The sequence below is a fragment of the Asparagus officinalis genome, chromosome 1 (assembly GCF_001876935.1).
Source record: "Asparagus officinalis chromosome 1, Aspof.V1, whole genome shotgun sequence".
Taxonomy (NCBI): domain Eukaryota; kingdom Viridiplantae; phylum Streptophyta; class Magnoliopsida; order Asparagales; family Asparagaceae; genus Asparagus; species Asparagus officinalis.
In genome coordinates, this window is record NC_033794.1 from 115,086,899 (window position 1) to 115,107,052 (window position 20,154).

Sequence of the window (20,154 nt, forward strand, 5' to 3'; positions counted from 1 at the left end):
ACAATTCTCTTTCAAGATCAGAGCCATATGATTTGTCCATTTATGAATAATATTCTTCATGGATAATCCATATTTTTTTTTTCTTATTCATCGGATATCAATAAACTTGACATCATATGACACCAAAATTATTTCTAAAATTCACAAACAATTCACAAGAGCCATTACTCTGTCAATCAAATTCCGGCTTTACTGCTCATCCATACTTTCGGTTACTCGTCCTCTTCTTTCCCCTTGTTTTTCCTTCGCGTAATGGTCCGACAATTTTTTGTTGGAATATAGAATTAACCATAATTTCAGAGTTTTCGTGCAGTGGCGGATTCTCTTTTGGCAGTATCAAAGTCCGCAAATAACACTCCAGAGTACGAGGCCCACAGCTCGTTGTGAACAATTTAGATACCCTAACCCTCGGTGTAACACGCCATTCAACAGGATATATCACGCTCAGATATAAAACTTTCTGCTTTCATATACTCAAGGTAAGTGCTTCTGAAACTCCAACTAGAATAAAAATGCATGACTGGATCTCCACCGCTTAAAATTACGGGTAACTGCAGATACACTCCCTGTACGATAGGGGTTCAGCCACCCATCACTCCCATGATGCCCGAACGAAGTTATCTCCCATTATCAGTTACCAATCGATCGCGGGCGTGTCATGTGACGTGCAGAGAGATCCCGTGTTATTTCAGCGTTACAGAGAAGACCCCTAATTCTCTTCCGGGTGTTGAAGATGCGCCCTTTGTTGTAGTACGGACAACAGGGAGATAATTCTGTTTGGCATCAGAGTTTCAATGCTGATAAAAATTTTTAGGGGCAACAGTAACCCCCTTATTGTGCATGGGACGTGTTTGCGAATAACCCTTTAAATTATTTACAGATCTGACGCTCTAGAAGGACCCCCAAAAAAAAATCTATCGTTAGATCAACATTTGAAAGAATCGCGAGCTTAAACTGGCTTCATAAAACATCCAGGGGCTTTCACAGTGTCCTCAACAAAAAGAGATAACACTAGCATCCATAAAATGGACATAGACTTGTGAAAGAGAGACAAAAAATAGTAATAGTCACGATGTCAAGTTTCTGAAATTATAAATTGACTAATAATGATAATTAATCAACAACTTTTAACTCATTAACGAACGTGATGTAGTGGGCGTACGTACTACTTAAGCACAAGCAGGTAAGCAAAGCACTTCTGTGTATCCTTTTGAGCTAAGGGATGCTTTTATTTCAACAACTTTATATAAGCATGAAGCATAAACAAAATTTTGTTGAAGATAATATTATGTACTTTCTGAAATGACCAAATCGAACAATAGCTGCGCATGTTAAGTACTTTTCTAAGATCATGAATGCAGAGTACTTTTGAACAATAGTTGCTAACGATCTAATCAATATATGCCATCTTCCTCTTTTTTTCTTCTTCTAGTTGAGCAGATAGTAGTATGCTTTTTTTGTTGTATGTTTGTGCATGTGTATTGTTGACTTTAAGTTAATGAATAGTTACTTGCGAGAATATTTAAAGTAGCATGAATGAGAAATTGCGGTGAGTGCATTTGAAGATTCTCAAGATTTTATTGGCACATCTTCATTGTTATCATAAAAGTATGCATACATTTTCTTCATAATTGATTGTGGTGCATTCCCCTCTTGAGAATAAATATAACTTGAAAGCAAGCCTCGGGTGGTAATGAATGCATACCTCCAACACAGTTGAGTTTGCTCAGTGTCCTTCAGTCTGCTCCTGCTGCTGTAGAGGAGGAGGTTGAAGCTGCTGATACTTGGGTTTGTTCTTCTGGAGGAGAAGATAAGTGTTCCAGTACCAGAACATTAATATCCTACCCTGTGCTATTATTGTATCCCTGATGCGGCTTCCTCCAAAGGAAAGTCTCTCCAAAGCCTGCAGAAAAAAACTTAATACTTACAATCAATAAGGAACAAACTTCAGAAAATACCTCGAGCTCATTACTTATACCCAATAGTTGATCGAACTGGTTCAAGATTATTATATTTGCAATCCAGAAAATATTTTGTTTTAATGTTTTTTTTCTCTATTTCAAACGAACTCATTGGACTTCTGGGAGATGACCAAATCTAGTTCTTTGGATAATCTTGTGAAGCAGAGTCAATGCAATTTTTAGCAGGAAAATGTTATTAAACCACTCCTAGTCTCCTACTGCAGGAGTATTTTACAAGTGGTTACATGCTGCAATAAGTTGAGCTGCTTGACTAATAAAAGGTTTCCCACGGTCCACCCACCAATTGGATATGTTACCAATTATGGCAAGCACGTCTCTTACCAACATTTTACCAAGAAAGAAGTTTGGCAGAATTTAGGATTAATTTTAGCTTCACAACTGATCAATAGTTTAGTTAATCTTTATAAATGTCCTCCTCAGAGTAAAATATGCCGTATATATCCAATCTGATTTCGATGGTAAAAGGCCTAGTAGAAAGTGATAACACCACATCCAAATTCATAAACTACTCAGAAATAGTTGATCTTTATAAATGTCCTCCTCAATGTAAAATGTGCCTATATATCTTACCTAATTTTGATGGTAAAAGGCCTAGTAGAAAGAGATTACACCACCTCCAAAATCATAAAAATACTCAGAAATTGAGCACACATATCTTGGGGAATCAGAGGAATGTAGTAGTTAACTACCTTTTTTCATGGGTATGTGGAGAGTACATGTTAGTATCTAGTTAATTGTCTACTGACCTAGAAACACCAATAAGAAGAAAGATCATGTCTCAGATCCAATGTGGAAGTAGATATTGTATAAATGATTTAAACCGTTCAAACTGGCTACTGTTCGCAACTTTCACAAAGGAAATGCCTATGAATTAAGTCATTTGCGAACAGCTATTGCTGGTGAATAATGATATACCAACATCTTCAAGAATACTTTGTCATGGTTAGGAGTATATGTTGTTATGCTTAGGAGACTTCAACAATATTTTGCCTTCATAAGGCTCCAACTTTGATGGGTGTCTAAGGCTGGAGCCGAATCAAACCCAACCCAACCCAACCTGGTTCCCACCAAATCTAACTTGAACCCCTCTTTGCTGAATCAATTTCTGTTCATACTATTGCCAGTGTTTTCAAAATTCAGTTAACTTTTTATAATAAAAAATTAATATCTTATAGATTATATAATAAACACACGAACAGGCTACTGACTGACAGCTTATAGACATATGATGAAGGAACTTGAACCCAATATGTATAATGTTTCTGAAAAGTTAAACCAGAGAACAATCTTGTTTGTTAGTAGATTTGGGTCAATTCCACCCAAGTTGTGACAGTCCGTAATCTCTCTGTACTTTGATACCTGCAATTTATATGCTGAACTTGGATGTTTATTTTCCGTATAATCTATGGCTTTGTATGTTCCCTTGTATGCTTATTAATGAAACTGATGGACATCTGTGCACCTTTTACTCCACAAAAAATAAAAATAATAATAAATAAATAAATAAAGGTTAAAATTGTATTGCAATATAGGAAAATTAGCTTAACGTACCTGTTCTCCAGTCTGGATGTCAAAGGAATTCTGGTGTTCAAATTCAAGGCCACTGAACTCATTTATGCAAAGCCCCTGAAAAGCCCTGAAAATAGAAAAGCCAAAGAAGGAAAAGGGATTGCCTTTAGTTCCAAGTATAACGTGCAAATGTGCCTAAGATTTTTTTTATGTTATAGAATCATGCACCATCTTATGAGAGAGACTCGAGGGATCCATCTGAAGATAACAGGGGTATTTTCAGCATTGACATAATAGCCTCCAAAGACAATGAACACAGTCATAAGTGAAGGCCCTACGGCCATTGCTGCTTCAGTTGTTGGGACCATAGCTCCAACAGTGAGACCCATTGCCGATGCAGCAAATGACTCCACTGTCACAATGCCACAGAATTTCGCAAATCTGCCAATGAGCAATTTCACTTTGGAGATTAACTAAGTTTCATAATAAAGATATCAAAACAGAAAATGACTAAAATTAAGAAAAGAATAATATTTAAGTTTGACAAACTTTTAATTTCCCTTTCTTTCCTCTCAGTATTATAAGTTCATTAATTTAGAATACTGGTTTATAGGGGTGGAAACGAACCAAATCAAATACTATTTCTTTGAATTCAAAGCAGTCCATTTTGTCGTCCTCAAATTCGAATTTGATTTGGATACTGAAGTTGTTTTCAGTTTGATTTAGTAGCTAACTAGTTGTGAATACTCTTCAGCACAGGTGGTAAGGCTCTTTTATGTTTAACCTCAGGTCACAGATTCAAATAGCATCATGGATCCTATCAAAATTTATCACATGCGACCACTGGTTCTGAGCCATAAATTGCGGGGTATATTTCCGATTTTGTCCCCCTATTTTTCTATCGAAGGGCTCAGAACCAATGGTCACATCGCAAGGCATTGCATCTTTCTTTTCCCTTTTAGAAAGGACTTTTCCATATACACCTTCTACATTGCATAATTTCAATTTAACCCCTCAACTTAACAGGTTTCTAATTAAGATATTACCTTACCTAATTAAAATTTTATAAAAATAACTAATGTACCCTTAAATAAATTAATTTAATTAAAAATATTAATAAACAAGTATCTAATAATCATACAAATCAAATATACATATGGTCAAATTCCTTTCGTTTATGAGCCAAAGGCTAAAATATATTCATCTATTGCAAAATGAACTGCCGAATCGAATACGACCGAATATCTAGACAAATAATTAACGAAATATTTGTTAATTATTTGGTTTGTTTCCATCCTGCTGGTTTACACCGAATGGCTCCTCCTAATATATGTTGAGTTGAAAGAATTTTAATTAACTATTTCAGTAGAAGGGAGCTAGTTTAAATATTGACAGTCATTAGGAGGTAATAACTGTAAAACTACAAGAACTTGCCTGGATAAAGTAGGATGAAGACGAGCCATTGGATAGAGAACTGAGCCAAACATTAACGGGAACGCTGCTCCAATAGGGATTTCAGCTAGTAGTTTGGACAACAGATAAGGACCCAATGAATAGGAACCCTTGGCACGCTCCCTATCAACTATTGCTCGTTCCTTTGGAAACACGCCTACAGTCTTTGTCAATGCTGCCATTGCTGTGTTAATAGCAGCCACCTTCCCGGACAAAAGAAATACTCAGCAATTTTGCATTTTGAACAACTCTATGATAAAATTGACAGTAACAAACAGATGTCCAAGAGACCGAAGTGTGTTCTGGTAATATATACAAACTTTATCCATTTTAATTATCCATCTTTGGTTCTATGTGATTCAAACAACAGATCACACCTTCTCTTTATCTTTACAACTAAAATAAATTGCCTCATATCCAGGATGTGTTGGTTGAGCTGTCTCAAGAAGTTTGCAGTTTCCAGCGACTTGAAGCATCATCTCTTGAACGATAGTGTCTAGTGTTTAGGTGTCAATGAGTGTTGAAGAGCTTTGCCAAGGTCTTGAAGCTCTCAGAGTTACATGAGTGTAACTCCATCATTAGGCACTGACTTCAGAAGCATGGTTTCTGCTGCCCCTAGTGGGAAACTGTAACTCTCTGTGTAAAGTTCAGCGTTTATTAATATAGAAAAGGTGACGAGAATAATTATGTTAATGTAGGCTTTTTAACACACCAGCTTACTTTCTACATTCTACAGCAAGTTGAGTGCCTAAGCAAGATTACCTAGAGGTCAGCTGCCAAAGTGGCACTCTCATCGAAGAACACTTTACAGTATAGTTTTTACCTAGCGGTCTACCTGCCTCCTCAATTCTTTTTTGACTCTTTTTACTGTCAAAAAAATTCACTCAGGGGGTCTATCCACACAAATAGAACTACAAGGGTTCTATTCGCAAACTGGGCAATAGTACTGGGGGTCTATTCGCAATTGACCCTTTCTTTTTTACTGCAATCTTTAGACTATTTTACATCCATGTCTCAGATTAGTAATTACCAATGTCAGACATCAATCTACATACATAATCAGCTCCTTGGGAGGGAAGATCAACGACCAGATGCTAACCTGAAGAAGCCCCATCCTATCTTGTATAGATGTTTGAGCTCTTCCCATGCGCCAAAAAACTGATCCAAATATGACTGCTGATGCGATAGACATTCTGGTGCGAACCTTGTTTGTTGGTCCATCTCGAGAAGCCTAAGCAGTAGTAAGAATAAAAAAATATTATTTTAATATTAACATATAACTAGATTCTTAATCTGATCTAAAGTGTACCATAACATAAAAAGCAAGTAGACTACAGTAAGTATACCATAAGTATACAACATGCATGTCAGCTTCTCTAAGACCGAAGGCATACAACCTTGGTCCATTAATGCTAGGTTAGTTTCTAAAATCATTTTTAAGGTGCTTCTATATGTAGGCCAAAACTTTCATCACAGTAACTATTTCACATTCTTTGAAATACGTGTATCTATGTTACGGCGTCTCTTCTCTGTATGGAAGTCACTGCTAGAGTGACAAACGGAAGTTCGCTTTTTCCGCCTTTCTTTTTGGGTGAATATGAAGGTAAGGTATGTGGTGGTGGAGCATATGGCAAAGTGAAACACATTTTGAAGATTTGGAGGAAACTTGAGAGGAATCAAACCTGCATCCATGCTCTTTTCAGGAGCAACCAGAATTGTCTCCACCAACCACCTCTCCGTTTAACTAAAGATTTCCGACCAAGTTTTGATGGAACCTTGAAGTCTTTGCAAACTGTGACTGGGCTTACGCATGGAATGATGGGAGTCCTGCTCGAGAATGCTTCAACAAGTTCATCAACCCTTTTCTGAGAAGAATGTACACTTTCAGCAGAGCTGTAATCGACCGATATGAATGGCTTAGAAACTTCAGCAGATTCAAATGATCTGGCAACTGGTACCTGATACAGAGCATGAACAATACATATAGTCGTTACATGAAATAATACCATAACACATAAACCATTATACCACTAACATTAACATAAATCACTCATAAATGTTTTTCCCCAGGGACTATTCCATACATATTGAATACCAAATAAGGCGGAGCATAGAGAGGGGAAGGAAAAAAAGGTAAACCTCATATTGGGATGGAGAGTATAGGGTTACGAAACAAAATAAGAGCATAACTAGTGTATTGAAAGAATACCAGTCATGTCAGTATTTGAGGATGCATATACGATTCCTAGGTTCAAAGACCTGTATAGGGTTCTCTATGCTTCAAATTCATGGTAACCCCAAATTGCTGAACAAGAAGATCTGGAGGCACGTAAAAGCCACCAAATCTAGAAGCCTTAAGGATTACTTATCTCATCCATTAATATATCAGCTAAGCTTTTAGACAGAAATGAGGTCATAAAAACAAGAGAGGAGGAGGCATAAAGGAATAACATAGAGATGGCTGGAAATTTTCTCATACAAGTGGTACAACCGTACTCTTTTTTATCTTTTCCCTTTTTCTTTCTTTTCTGTGAAAGAAATCCCAGTTCATTAATATTATTACTGGGGCATCCCATTGTTACCAAAGAAAACAAGATGTTAGATAATGGCAACAACTTAGTTTGAGGCAATTTTCAAACTATTTGTAAGAAAAGTTTACATATGCAAGCTGAAATAAAGAACTTGTTAAGTCCTATAAAATATAACTTTTCCTACCTTAACAGAGTAAGAGGCTAAGAGTTATTGCTTGCTAAGTTCAATGGATTTCAATTTTATTACCAATAATATAAATTTTATTACCAATAATATACATTTTATTACCCGCTAACCAGGTTACACGGCGAGCTACATTCTTCTGTTCTTGGAATGGGAACTTACACCAACTTTGACAGTAGCATTAAGGTTGACAGTGAAAGTTTGTTAAAATATTTCAATGGTTGCATGCTTCACCCTTGAAAAGAGTAGTAAAATAACAAATTTGCTATCATGAATTACATTCAACTCTGAACCTATAATTCACCTTTCATGATAAAACAACAGGACTGCTTACTTTAGTTTAGTCCAAGGATGAGGTTCCTTGCTGTGGAAATTTTTTTAAAACCACAAACAAATAATGCCTGTGAACGGCCTATGATAAGAAGATGAGACATGGGCTCCACAAGAAGCAGAACAAGAACAAAGTATCCAGATGACATAAGCTGTCCGTCAAGTTATCATGAGTTGGGACTTGGGAATAATATAAAACTAGAACAAAGCCGGTAGTGCTGAATTCGTGAATTGTACCTTTGTATTCCTTTTTATTAATTTATAAGATAAATAACTGGTATAGGTTGAATCTAGGGAATCACTGGTTGGATTCATGAGTGGCGTGGAAGTAGTTGAACCACATACCACTGTTTCCTACTATTATCTTCACAAAATAGTTTTCCACATACAAGAAAGTGTTAGCCAACCTCTTTCTCCTATATCAAGCAGTAACATGATACTTGCAGTCTCTATCATGTCATAGTAGTTCTGAATATTACAGAACATTAATAAGACAAAAAATATATATATATAAATGGTCACTGAAGTCAGACTTGTGTAACTTATGTGTTCTCTAAAATGCCTAGAGCTAAAAAATTACCCTAATTTTGCAAAGTAATTCAGAGGCTCATCTTTAGCCGGACCCATGTAAACAACTGCACCTTCAGACAACAGTACAATGTCATCAAATTTGTTATATATAGAACCTCTAGGCTGGTGAATAGAGCAAATCACAGTGTGCCCATCCTGTGCAAGCTGTCGAAGAGTTTCCATAACCTTCTCTGCCTGGAATGCATCAAGACCTGGATTGATTCATCAAATGGCATAAGAATAGAAAAAGATGAAAAATACTTATATTTCCATAGCGCAGTTGTTTGTAAAAGAAAAATGATTCTGTACCAACAATGAGAAACAGTGTGAACAGGAAATGCATTTTGCTGTCTCATGACTCTCATAGGAACAATAAAACGGTTGCACAGTAATTCGGTAAAGTTCTTCAGCTTGAATTACTACACTGGCTATGAGCAAATCTAGTTCAATATTTGATGAAGAACTTAGTTAAAAGTAAAGTCAACAAGAACAATAAAGGAGCCCTTAATAGGAGATATGCATGTTAGGTCTCATGTTCATGAGCCTATGACCTAATCTTGTTTTGATGATTTACAAACAATCCCTAACATCATTTGTCTAGTGTTTGTATTTTTTTATTAGATATTCTAGAAAAACATCGAAGTTGGAGGTTGGATGGACTTTCGCCTACACGATCATATCCATTGGAGGATGGAGGAATATCGGAATGAAGTTTTGCATTTCAAGTGAAGTACAAGTTCAAGCTTCATCCGTGTATATTATAGTTTAGGTATTATACTTCTAACGGTCAGCTCATCAATCGACTGATGAACAGTATCAGTCAACTGATGGCTTCCAACGGCTATATTTCTAGCTTTCCTAACTTTTGGGGCGTTTGTCTTTTGCTTGGATTTTCTTGAATCTTGGGCTTTGTTTCATGAACCTATATATATCTCATACTCTCAATCTTCTGAACTACTTAAGAAAGTTTTAAAAACAAGTTTACAAGAGTTTAAGCGTGTTTTGAGTTTGTTTGTTTTTTTTTCCAAGTGTTTATGTGAAGTGGTTTTCACAAGAGGAAGAGAAGATTATTCATTCTTGTTTGGGCTTCAATTTCTCATCTCCATTACTCTTGCTGCAGAGAAGTTTTTGCTAACTCAATTCTAGCTTTATATATTTATTTGTTGATTATCAATTTCATGAAGCTAGTTTTTATATTGAGTTTGCATTTCATTATACTCATTGTTTACACACATAACTCACTTGAGCTTTTAATATTTTCACATATTGTATACTTGAGTTGTGGGAGTTATAACATTAAGAGTGAGCTTAATTGAGTTCTCATCTTGTTTAGAGAACAAACACTTTTATTTGTGCTTAATTTATGAGAAGAGTGAGCTTAATTGAGTTCTCATCTTGTTTAGAGAACAAACACTTTTATTTGTGCTTAATTTATGAGATCACATTGTAATATTCTCATCTTGTTTAGAGAACAAACACTTTTATTTGTGCTTAATTTATGAGATCACATTGTAATACACAATGACATTGAGAGGAGTGGTTGGTGAGAGACGGGATCAATTCCAAGAGGAGTGGCGTTGGTAGTAAAGTCTAGGGAGAGGTAATAAATCCAAACACTTGAGAAAGTTGACACGGACTAGGCCAACACTTAGAGGGTATATTGTGTGATTACAATTGTGTGAGTTGTGAAACTTTTCGGTGAGCTAGAAAACCAATTGTGTGAGTTGTAAACGTTTTCGGTGAACGCTGAAAATCCATTATGATAGTGAAGATTCTCCTCGAGAGTAGGGAGCGGAGACGTAGGTCAGGAGTGACCGAACTCCGTGATCACATTGTGTGTTTGAGTTTGCATTGGCATATTATTTGTGCTCATTGTTTATTATATTATATATCGTCATTGTCTCATGTTTATATCATCCTTAGTTTAATTACATATCCTTACTCATATATCTTGTTGTATATCATAATTGCTAGGATATTATTAATAAGTTTTAAATTAGTATTAAATCGGATTAGATTAGCAAATACCCTATTTAGCCCCCTCCCTCCTAAGGAAATTTCAATGCAAACTAGCAATACAATTCAAAAAAAAGTAAAGTATCATGGTGAGTCATAGTCATTATTTACACATGTACCATGTCCATATATAAGTACCTGGAACATACTCAGAGCAAGTTTCCAGGAAGGAGGGACATTATACTAGACTTAATAAGCTTCATGTCACAAGTGGGATTGAGATCATTGCCTTGATTTTTGCAGTGCTGTAGTCTAAAGGCAATACAACAAAAGACGGGTGTATTATCAATAATTTTCTTAGTTCAACAATGATCTACGGATGCCAGTCTCAAGATGCATGCTCGAAATTAAAAATATCTTTAGAAGGAACCTAAGCTTTGGATGAAGGCCTTGTTGTTGTTATAAACAAAACCAAAGGAGATGTGAGACTGAACTAGCTGTTCATAGAAGTTCTATTAGTGGAAAAGGTTAATAACTACAAAATAAGCCCTCACAACTCTAAAATATTTTAAAAAAAAGTGCCAAAGAATCATAATCTAAAATGTCATGCCCAGGAGGTAGTCTGATAAAAAAGCTATAATTTGAGATATCTAAGATAGCTGCTCGACTTATTCAGTTTTCAAACTAATCAACAGTTCACATCACACACAAGAAAACGAGCAGCAAAATTCTATGTTCTATCATTTACCTAGAAGGTACTATAGTGACTTTAGGTTTTAATCTTCTCAGAAGTCTGTTTTAAATATGGATATCCAGATTATCACATAGAAATGATAAAACCCTCCAAATCTTTGCAGAAGAAAAGACATGAGGATGAAAGGTACCAGTTGTTGGTTCATCCGCAAAGATGACAGATGGGCTTGCTATCAGTTCACAGGCAAGTGACAGCCGTTTCTTTTCACCACCACTAATTCCACGAACTTTTGCATCTCCAACTACAGAATCGGCACAGTTGATCTTTTCATAAAATAGCATGAACAACCAAAGAATGACAATAATCAGTATAAATCAAATCTTATTGGATTCTAGAGATCAAATAAAGGAATAATTAGCAAGTCTAACTCAATATTCTTTTCACTAGATAAGAGGAATTATTGTTCAAGAATACTAAGTGTGCACACATTTCGAACACTAGATAAATTATTCACTGTTGAAAGATAATAATGAGTAATGAACATAAACTATAATCATCACAATGTATTAGCTGTTATTTCATCCTTATAAACCCTTGTAGTTCTGCCTTTTGAGATAGCCAAACCAACAAAAGAGGAAGTAAAGAACCAACCAAATCAATCGGTTTTGGGGTATTTAAAACTTTAGTAATTATTTGACTTTTCTAACAGGACTTTAGCAAAAGGTAACCTAAATTTAAATGATGAAAAATAAAATGAAAAAATGAGTTTACGCAGAACCTTTTTTTTTTTGGTCAATGAAATCTTTATATTCATTTACCAATTTGGAAGTATTAATTACATCATATCAAAACCAGATAAAACCTCGAGCTCAAAACTCTCAAGAAAATATTTACAGACACTCAATTCTTTCTCTTACATGAGATGAGATTTTTTCATTCAAAATTTTTGAAAAAATAGAAATCTTTATAGCTCGGAATATTGCCTCAGGTTGCCGAGATTTACTCTGAAAAATCCTTTGATTCCTCTCTTGTCATATCAGATATACTAAAACAGATAAAGCCATCATCTTTAGCTTTTCAGTGAAACCCTTCCTTTTCAGCCTATAACTGTACCAATTTATAAAACAGCCCCAATCACATGATCTCCAGTTGAACTTCAGCCATTCCATCACCAAATTGGCAAATTCCAAACAATATTTAAAAACTGACACTCAAAAAATATGTGGCAGCAGGATTCCTGTTGACTTGGGCAGAAAATACATTGATTTGCATTGAGAATTCTCATGCTGCATAATCTGTCCTGTGTTAATAATCTTGATTGAGCTGCTAGCCATAAGATGAAGGAATGTTTAGGATAATGTATATTTTCCCATATTGTATTTGCCCAATCAACTAGAGGTGCATGTTGATTCAGAAACCTGTAAACTGATGAGATATGCACTTTCTCACCAATACAACATTTACCAATGATTTCCTGCAAACTATTGACATTTCCAAACCTGTTAATCAACTTATCTCTAGTTTTTATAATTTGCTTCCACATCCAAGAGTCATTCGATTTTTTTTTAACTTACCAAATATCAACTCTCTATAAATAATGACCATGTATCCATTTAATCCATAATTTAATCCATAAGATGTTTTTCTTAAGATGAATCATCCATAAGAGTTTAAGTGTAGCTGAAAGATTCCAAATGCTTGCAGAGAAAACACCCAAACCTCCAGATTTTTTCTCTTGACAAATTGAAGTCCAAGATACTAATGAAATCTTATGATTCCAGAGGAAATCAGAGCACATACTATCAACTTTTTGAAGAACTTTTTTTGGCAAAAGATAATTGTTTGTCCAGTATATATATACACCCAGGATGACTGATTTTATCAGTTGCAGTCTGCCAGCAAATGATAATGTTCTCTTCTTTTGCCAGTTTTGAATTTGCTCTACAATTTTGCTAATCAAAGGGGAACAATCCATCCAAGACAATCTCTTTGTTATCAGTGGCATACCAAGACATCTCACAGGTAAAAACCCCTCGGAGAAATTTAGATATGAGCAAATCAGAGATTTAAGGTTCTCATCAATTCCACTCATATAAATTGAGCACTTATTGGGGTTAATATCCAAACCAAATACCTGACAGAATTCTTTGAGGCAGTTGTGAAGCTTAATAATAGAGTTCATATCAACCTTCCCAAACAGCAACAAATCATCAGCAAAGAACAAGTGGGTAATGTTCAATCTTGAGCACATTGGATGAAACTTAAATAACCCATCATGTCTGAGAGAGTTAAGCTTTCTTGACAGGTATTACATACCAAGCACAAAGAGATAAGGAGAGAGAGGATCTCCTTGTCTTAAGCCCCTAGCACTTTGAAAATATCCATGAAGAGATCCATTTAGTGACAATGAAAATTTTGGTGTAGTGACACATTCCATTATCCTTTTAACCATTGTATTTGGAAAAACCAAACCCCACCAGCATAGCTTCAATGAAATCCCAGCTAATGGTATCAAAAGCTTTTCTTAAATCAATGTTGAGAGTAGCTCTAGGTGAAGAATGCTTCCTTCTATAGTGTTTGATAAGTTCATGAGTAAGAAGGATATTATTTGAAATAATTATCCCCTTAACAAATGTACTTTGAACTTCACTAATTAGAAAACCCATTACTTTCTGAATTCTGGAAGCAATTATCTTGGAAATGATTTTACAAACACAATTACAACAAGAAATTGGACGAAAATCAGAGGGAGCTTTAGGATTTATAACCTTAGGTACCAGTGTGATTGAAGTAGTATTTATAGTACCCAGAAGTTTTTCAGAGCAAAAGAACTCTTCCACAGCAAGGTATAGATCTTCATCAATTACATTCCAAGTTGCTTTAAAGAAAGAGGCATTGAATCCATCATGGCCAAGAGCTCTATCCTCAGACAGAGAAAAAACTGCTTGTTTTATCTCTTCTCTGGAAATAGGGAGGATCAGATCATTGCTTTGAGAAGAAGAAAGAATAGGACCATTTGCAATCATTTCAGAATCAGGCTTGGTAACAGGAGTAGATGTGCCCAGAAGCTTCTGATAGTATTCAGTGAATTCTGTAATGATATCATTCATTTCAATGATTCTTTCTCCATTTTCAGAATATAGAGATAGAACTCTATTTTGGTGCCTTTTTGCTTTCATAATGGTATGAAAATAATGAGTGCACTTGTCACCATGAATCCCCCACTTGATATTGGCTTTTTGTTTATAGAAAGATGTTTCACAGTTGAGAAGCCTGACATATTTACTGAGACATTCCTTTTCTTTTGTAATCAATCTAGGACTGAACAAATCAGTGTTTAGTTGCTTTTGAACCTCAGCAAGTTGATCCTTAGCTCTCAAAACTTATTCACTAATGTTCATGAAATGTTTTTTATTCAGCTCCTTTAAGACAGTCTTGAGTTTTTTTAGTTTAGTATGAAGCTTGAACATTCTGTAACCCACAACATCCTGATCCCAAACTGATGAGAGGAAATCAGGGTGATTAATCCACATTTTAAAAAACTTGAAAGGCCTCTTGCCCTCAAAAACATCATCATCAATGGTTATTAGAGCTGATGAATGGTCTGAACAAGATGGTACTAAAAATTCCACCTGGCTTGAAGTATATTGATGCACCCATTCTTCATTGATAAGAACTCTATCAAGCCTACTCCAGATTCTTGTGTCTTTATCCTGCTTATTGCACCAAGTATAAAAGCATCCTGTGGTTTTGAGATGCACAAACTGACATGAGGAGATAAAATCGTGAAAATCCTCAGTTTCAGAATCAGTTACTAAAGCACCACCAATTTTCTCTCCATTATTGATGATTGAGTTGAAATCTTCTCCAATAATCCAAGGACAGGAAACAGATTGTTTGAAAGCCAAAATGTCATGCCAAAGGGATTTTCTTCTAGATATGTCGTTAAGAGCATATACCACAGTTATGATACTTGATAATTTGTTGTCTTTGGATTCTATTGCACATGTCATGAATTGATTTGAGGAATTAATGAGCTGTATAGATAAAATATCACTATCCCAGAGAATCCAAATCCTAGCATTATTTGCTTGATGACAGTTTGAGATCCAATTCCAGTCTTTTACCACTTTTTAGCAATAGATTGTAATTTTTCTCCAACAACTTTTGTTTCTAAGAGAGCTATAAAAGGAAGCTTATATTGATATATGAATTGCTTCACCATCATATGTTTAGAGGATTTATTAAATCTTCTAACATTCCAAATAGCTAGATGCATCAAAATATAGGGCCACCTCTATCAATACTAGAGGGGTCTAATTCTTGCACCTGATGATCCAAGAGGGGGAAATGTGATACCTGAGAATATGATACCCCTTTAACATTTGTTCTTGCTTTTGTATTTGCTCTTCTGGCATAATTCCCTCTGCTGATACTGGTAAAACCTGTAGCATTCACAATTGGAGATTGAAGAACAGAAGTTAGGCCAGCATTTTCACAATTGATGTTAACTGTTTGTGCATGTTTTTCAGGAGTTTGCTCTACACTTCCAGGTTACCTTGTGATAACATGCTCTACCACTTTCTGAGCTTGTTCTCTGGATATATCATTTTCCTTTTTAGGTATCTTTTCAGCACTTTGTTGTGCACGTGCACCAGGGGCTTGAGTAGCTATCTTGTTAATAGGAACCCAAACTTTTCTCTCAGCCTTCCTTTTACATTGTTCAGTCATATGACCAATAACATTATAAGAATCACACCATCTTGGCTTGAGCTCATATACTACTTTTTGAGTATAACATTTCCCATCAGGATCTTGTATTATAAGTTGATCAGGCAGGGGAGCTTTTAATGGGAGATTTATCCCAAGAAGCACTCTAGCATAGGAAATCCTCTGTCTTGTTACTGTGAGTTTATCAGTGGTGATTGGCTTCCCTATAAGGCTAGCAATCTTACTTATCCCAGTAGCAGACCATAAATTTAACCTCAAATTTGGGAATTGTACTCACATAGGGTAACTATAGTCTTGTAACCTCTTCATATCTATGTCTATCTTCCATGGCATTAGAACTAAAGGCCTTGAGCCAAAAAACTATGGTCCAGCTTCTAGAATACCATCTTTGTGCTTTTCAGTTTGAAAATCAAAGAGGAAGACTCCAGGTTTAATTAAATGCACTTCAGGGATAGATATTTTTCCTCACAGCTTGTTAACATAAGTTTCCATTGATTTGTACCTGACATTTAGCCCAATAACATGCCCAATTAAGGCATACTTCCAGTAAGATTCACCCTCTTTCCACTCATCTGCAGTAAATGTGACAGAATTAGCTTGAGCGGGTGGGATAAAATTTAGATTTAAGCCATTTCCTTGCTTCCTATTATCAGTGAATAAACTCACAAAGGATTTCAGATTACCAGGATCAAGATTATCTAATCTCTTTTCATTCTCCTTTAAAGTGTGATCCGAATCAACATTTCGATTATCAGATTCTATATTATGCTCAACATGAGAGTTTAGATCTTCACTTTTCCCTTCATCTAGATAAACATCTTCAACAAAACCAGATTCAATATCTTCCTCAAGATCATCCGCCCAATTGATAGAGTTAGAGGAATTACCAAGTTGACAAGAGATCAGGATACCAGATTTCAAAAGTGGAGACTGAGGATTAGATAATGGATAAGATTTAGCTAAAACCTCCTCCATTAGCATCTTCTTTCTAGCACCCTTTGGACCAGTACTTTCCATCATCATCGCTGAGCTCAAAGAAGTAGAATCTCCATCTATTGTTCCATTGTTTCCCTCATTTCTATCGATCTCCACTGTATCCTCAGATCCCCCAACCATAGGAGATGAGGAATATCCTCAGATCCCCCAACCATAGGAGATGAGGAATGATAGACGAAGATAGAATCCCTCAATGCAGTACTAGTGATTCTCTTGCTTCCATTCTTCTTCTTCTTCTTCATCGTGGATCTAGGCGGAGGCGCACAATAGCGGGAGAAAAATCGCCCGCTAAAATGCACCTAACAACCTGCCCCCTGAGGCTAAATGCAAAACATCTTTTTTTACGCAGAACCTTGCAATAACTTGTTAGACTCTCAGTCCAAATAATTATTCTAATATATGAAACTATTAGAAGTATTTCAAAAGATTCTATATGCTTGCTTCATTACCCATGTCTTGAATATGAAATCAAGATCCACTCTGGTTGGGACCAAATTTCAACAGCTTCATTACCCATAACTAAGAAATCGTCCTTGCAGCAATATCAAAACCCATACTATTCAGGTTAATTATTCTAGTGAGTTTCGAATGATGTATAATCCATTATTTCATTCAGTTTTTTAGTCATAATACAGGACTTACCAGGCCTAATTTGAATAAGAGATTCCTAACATACTCATCCCTCTTTTCCACTGATGTTATATCAGGAAGTTGGAGTTCTGCAGCTAGTAAAAGTGTCTCCCGCACTGTAAGCTGTGAGAAGAAAAGGTCTTCCTGCCTCACATATGCAACCCTGCAAGACCAAGTTGTCTATTTGCATGAATCATCTATAAAAATAAAATGCTTCACAAAGTAATTGACCATATCTGAGAAAATTGACTAGGCAAAAGCTTATATTGACCAACTCCAGAAATTCAAAATCTTACTTGTATCCTCTGCTTGATCTAGGCCGGCCGTTAACATCCAAATGTCCAGAAAGATGTAAACGGGGTGATGCAGCAAGCTGACCTGCTAGCACATTGAGCAAGGTAGTCTTCCCCGATCCTGAAGGCCCCATGATTGCAAGCAATCTTCCTGGTTGTGCTTCCCCACTTACATTGGTAAGAAGAAATTTCACCTGAAAATATAGAACTTAATATATTGAAACAATATCGGAAACAGACACATTTTCTTATTCTTTGGTTTGAAATGGCATGATGCTAAGGAGACAAATTGAAAATCAGAACAATTGAGAAAATTAATTGAAACAATAAGGAAGCATTATAGCTGCTAAACCACAAAAGCGAAAAGAATTCAACATCATTCACGTTTCCCCCCTCAAAACAGAGTGTCTTTCTCCTAAATCACTAACTAAATAGCATTGGGAAGAAAGGAGAGAATTGGGATGAAATGCTATATCTTTTGCTAGTCACATGCAATGCTTTTAAAGGTGAATCAATCTATGGAATAACAATAAATTTACCATGTTAGGATACATAACCATGTCAAGAGATGCATAAACTCGCTATTCCCTTTAGGATAAGGAAATATAGGATATGGTATGTTAGCAAAACAATAGATATCCATGCTAAACTAAGTCCTTCGATAAAAAAAGTATGAGAATAAAAGAAACAGGTTTTACATTCATCAATAGGTAATTTGGAATCACTTTACAAAATAATGCACCTTTCGTAACCTTTTGACCATTTTGCAGCCCCTCAGAAAACTTGTAAGTTAAAGATTTATAAATTAACAATCAGTTCAACCCATCGAGAAAATGGTCAAAGCCTTCAAACCAGATTATAAAGAAACATGTTAGAAAAACAATACAATTAACTAAAAGAAGAGGCGACTCTATTTTTAGTATGGAGACTAAAAAGCCATCACTTTTCACTTCTACACCATAGTTTAGGAAACTTGAAGTAATATGGAAAAATAAAAACTGCATTCATTTTATAGTTAGACCAAAATTTTAAACTAACATTAAAATGCATTGATATAGAATTCACTCCCCCACTGTATTGAGAAGGTTAAAAACCTTTGAATTAGAATTACAATCTAACCACCTGGAACAGACTCACAGAATATGCAAGCAAATGTGCTTCTAGTTAAATATATGCATCTTAGAAGTGTCTTGCCAGATTTACAGCCAAGTTAGGAAAAAGACAAACGGGCAAAAGGCCAACTGAACTAATGGAGTATCGGTATGTCCTCTAATAATGGACAAGGATCACAAAATTCTATTTATCCACCATTATTAGCAAACATTTTGGTGTACTTATTTTGAAATTTAATTCTGTTTATGCTTGTCTCATAGCCTTACTATCTCGAAAATGATATTACAAAACAGCCACCGACTATATTCAGAAGTTGTGGCTTCAGAGATCATGATTGGATCAAGGACATTTAGGAAGTTTTCTTGATATTCATTGCATGAGCGAAAAAAACTAGTAATGGCAATAATTCACACAAGCATTTGCTAGACCGTAACGAAATAAATAGTGAAATATATAAAATAGTAGGTAACGGAAAACAGATTGCTCGAACCTACGGACCTGGGGCTGTGTCGCAGAAATTAAGCATGCACAACACATCCAACCCCAACCTAACCGAATTCCACGATGATTTTAGCAAAATCTCCTTATGCTAAACTATGTGCCCCTCACATTTCTGATATAACCGTGTCCCGAAGATCTTAACACCAACGTCTACCCTGCATTCCTTTCAAAAGACTAACTACTCAAAGGGCAGAAGCGCGCATGGCGTATTGGGTATAAGTAACGACCTCATTTAGCAATAAGAGATAGGAACGGGGAATTCCACATGCTCCAAGGTAAGAGTCCGTGTGGGATTCGCCACCGGTCTATCTCTTGGTAGTTCATTTAGCAAAAGAGTGGCACCTCATCTCTCATCGCTAGGTTATCTCTTGGTAGAGTCCCTTGCCAACGCTAATAACATGCGCATTCGGCGCATGTGAGACCGAACCTCAAACCCAAAACCTCTACCCCCAGCGCGCCTTATCACACAGTAAGCCCCGAGGCTACCGTGCGCATCCCACCGAGTCACGTCAGCGGGCACAATGCCCTTCTACTAAGCTACGCATGGCGGACAATTTGGGGGGAAATTTTAAAGGAAGAAAGAGGAGCCCTACCATTTTCCCTCGCTTGTCGGAGAGGTAGCAGGTGATGTTGGTCCACCGGATAGTGACGGGGCTCACCTGGCCGGAATATTCCCCGTCGC

The 20,154-nt window shown here is 36.1% G+C and overlaps 1 protein-coding gene across 1 annotated transcript in view; it reads right to left on the reverse strand.

Annotated features, from left to right (window-relative positions):
* Nucleotides 1,555–20,154, reverse strand: part of LOC109829108 (ABC transporter G family member 7) — an 18,806-nt gene continuing 206 nt past the window's right edge. The window contains 12 exon segments of the mRNA XM_020396211.1: nt 1,555–1,903; nt 3,534–3,618; nt 3,720–3,932; nt 4,926–5,146; nt 6,043–6,174; nt 6,626–6,858; nt 6,861–6,901; nt 8,569–8,770; nt 11,399–11,531; nt 17,578–17,728; nt 17,862–18,052; nt 20,066–20,154. The exon segment at nt 20,066–20,154 is cut by the window's right edge and continues 206 nt beyond it. Coding sequence (XP_020251800.1) covers nt 1,727–1,903; nt 3,534–3,618; nt 3,720–3,932; nt 4,926–5,146; nt 6,043–6,174; nt 6,626–6,858; nt 6,861–6,901; nt 8,569–8,770; nt 11,399–11,531; nt 17,578–17,728; nt 17,862–18,052; nt 20,066–20,154 — 1,868 coding nt within the window. The 3' untranslated portion in view covers nt 1,555–1,726.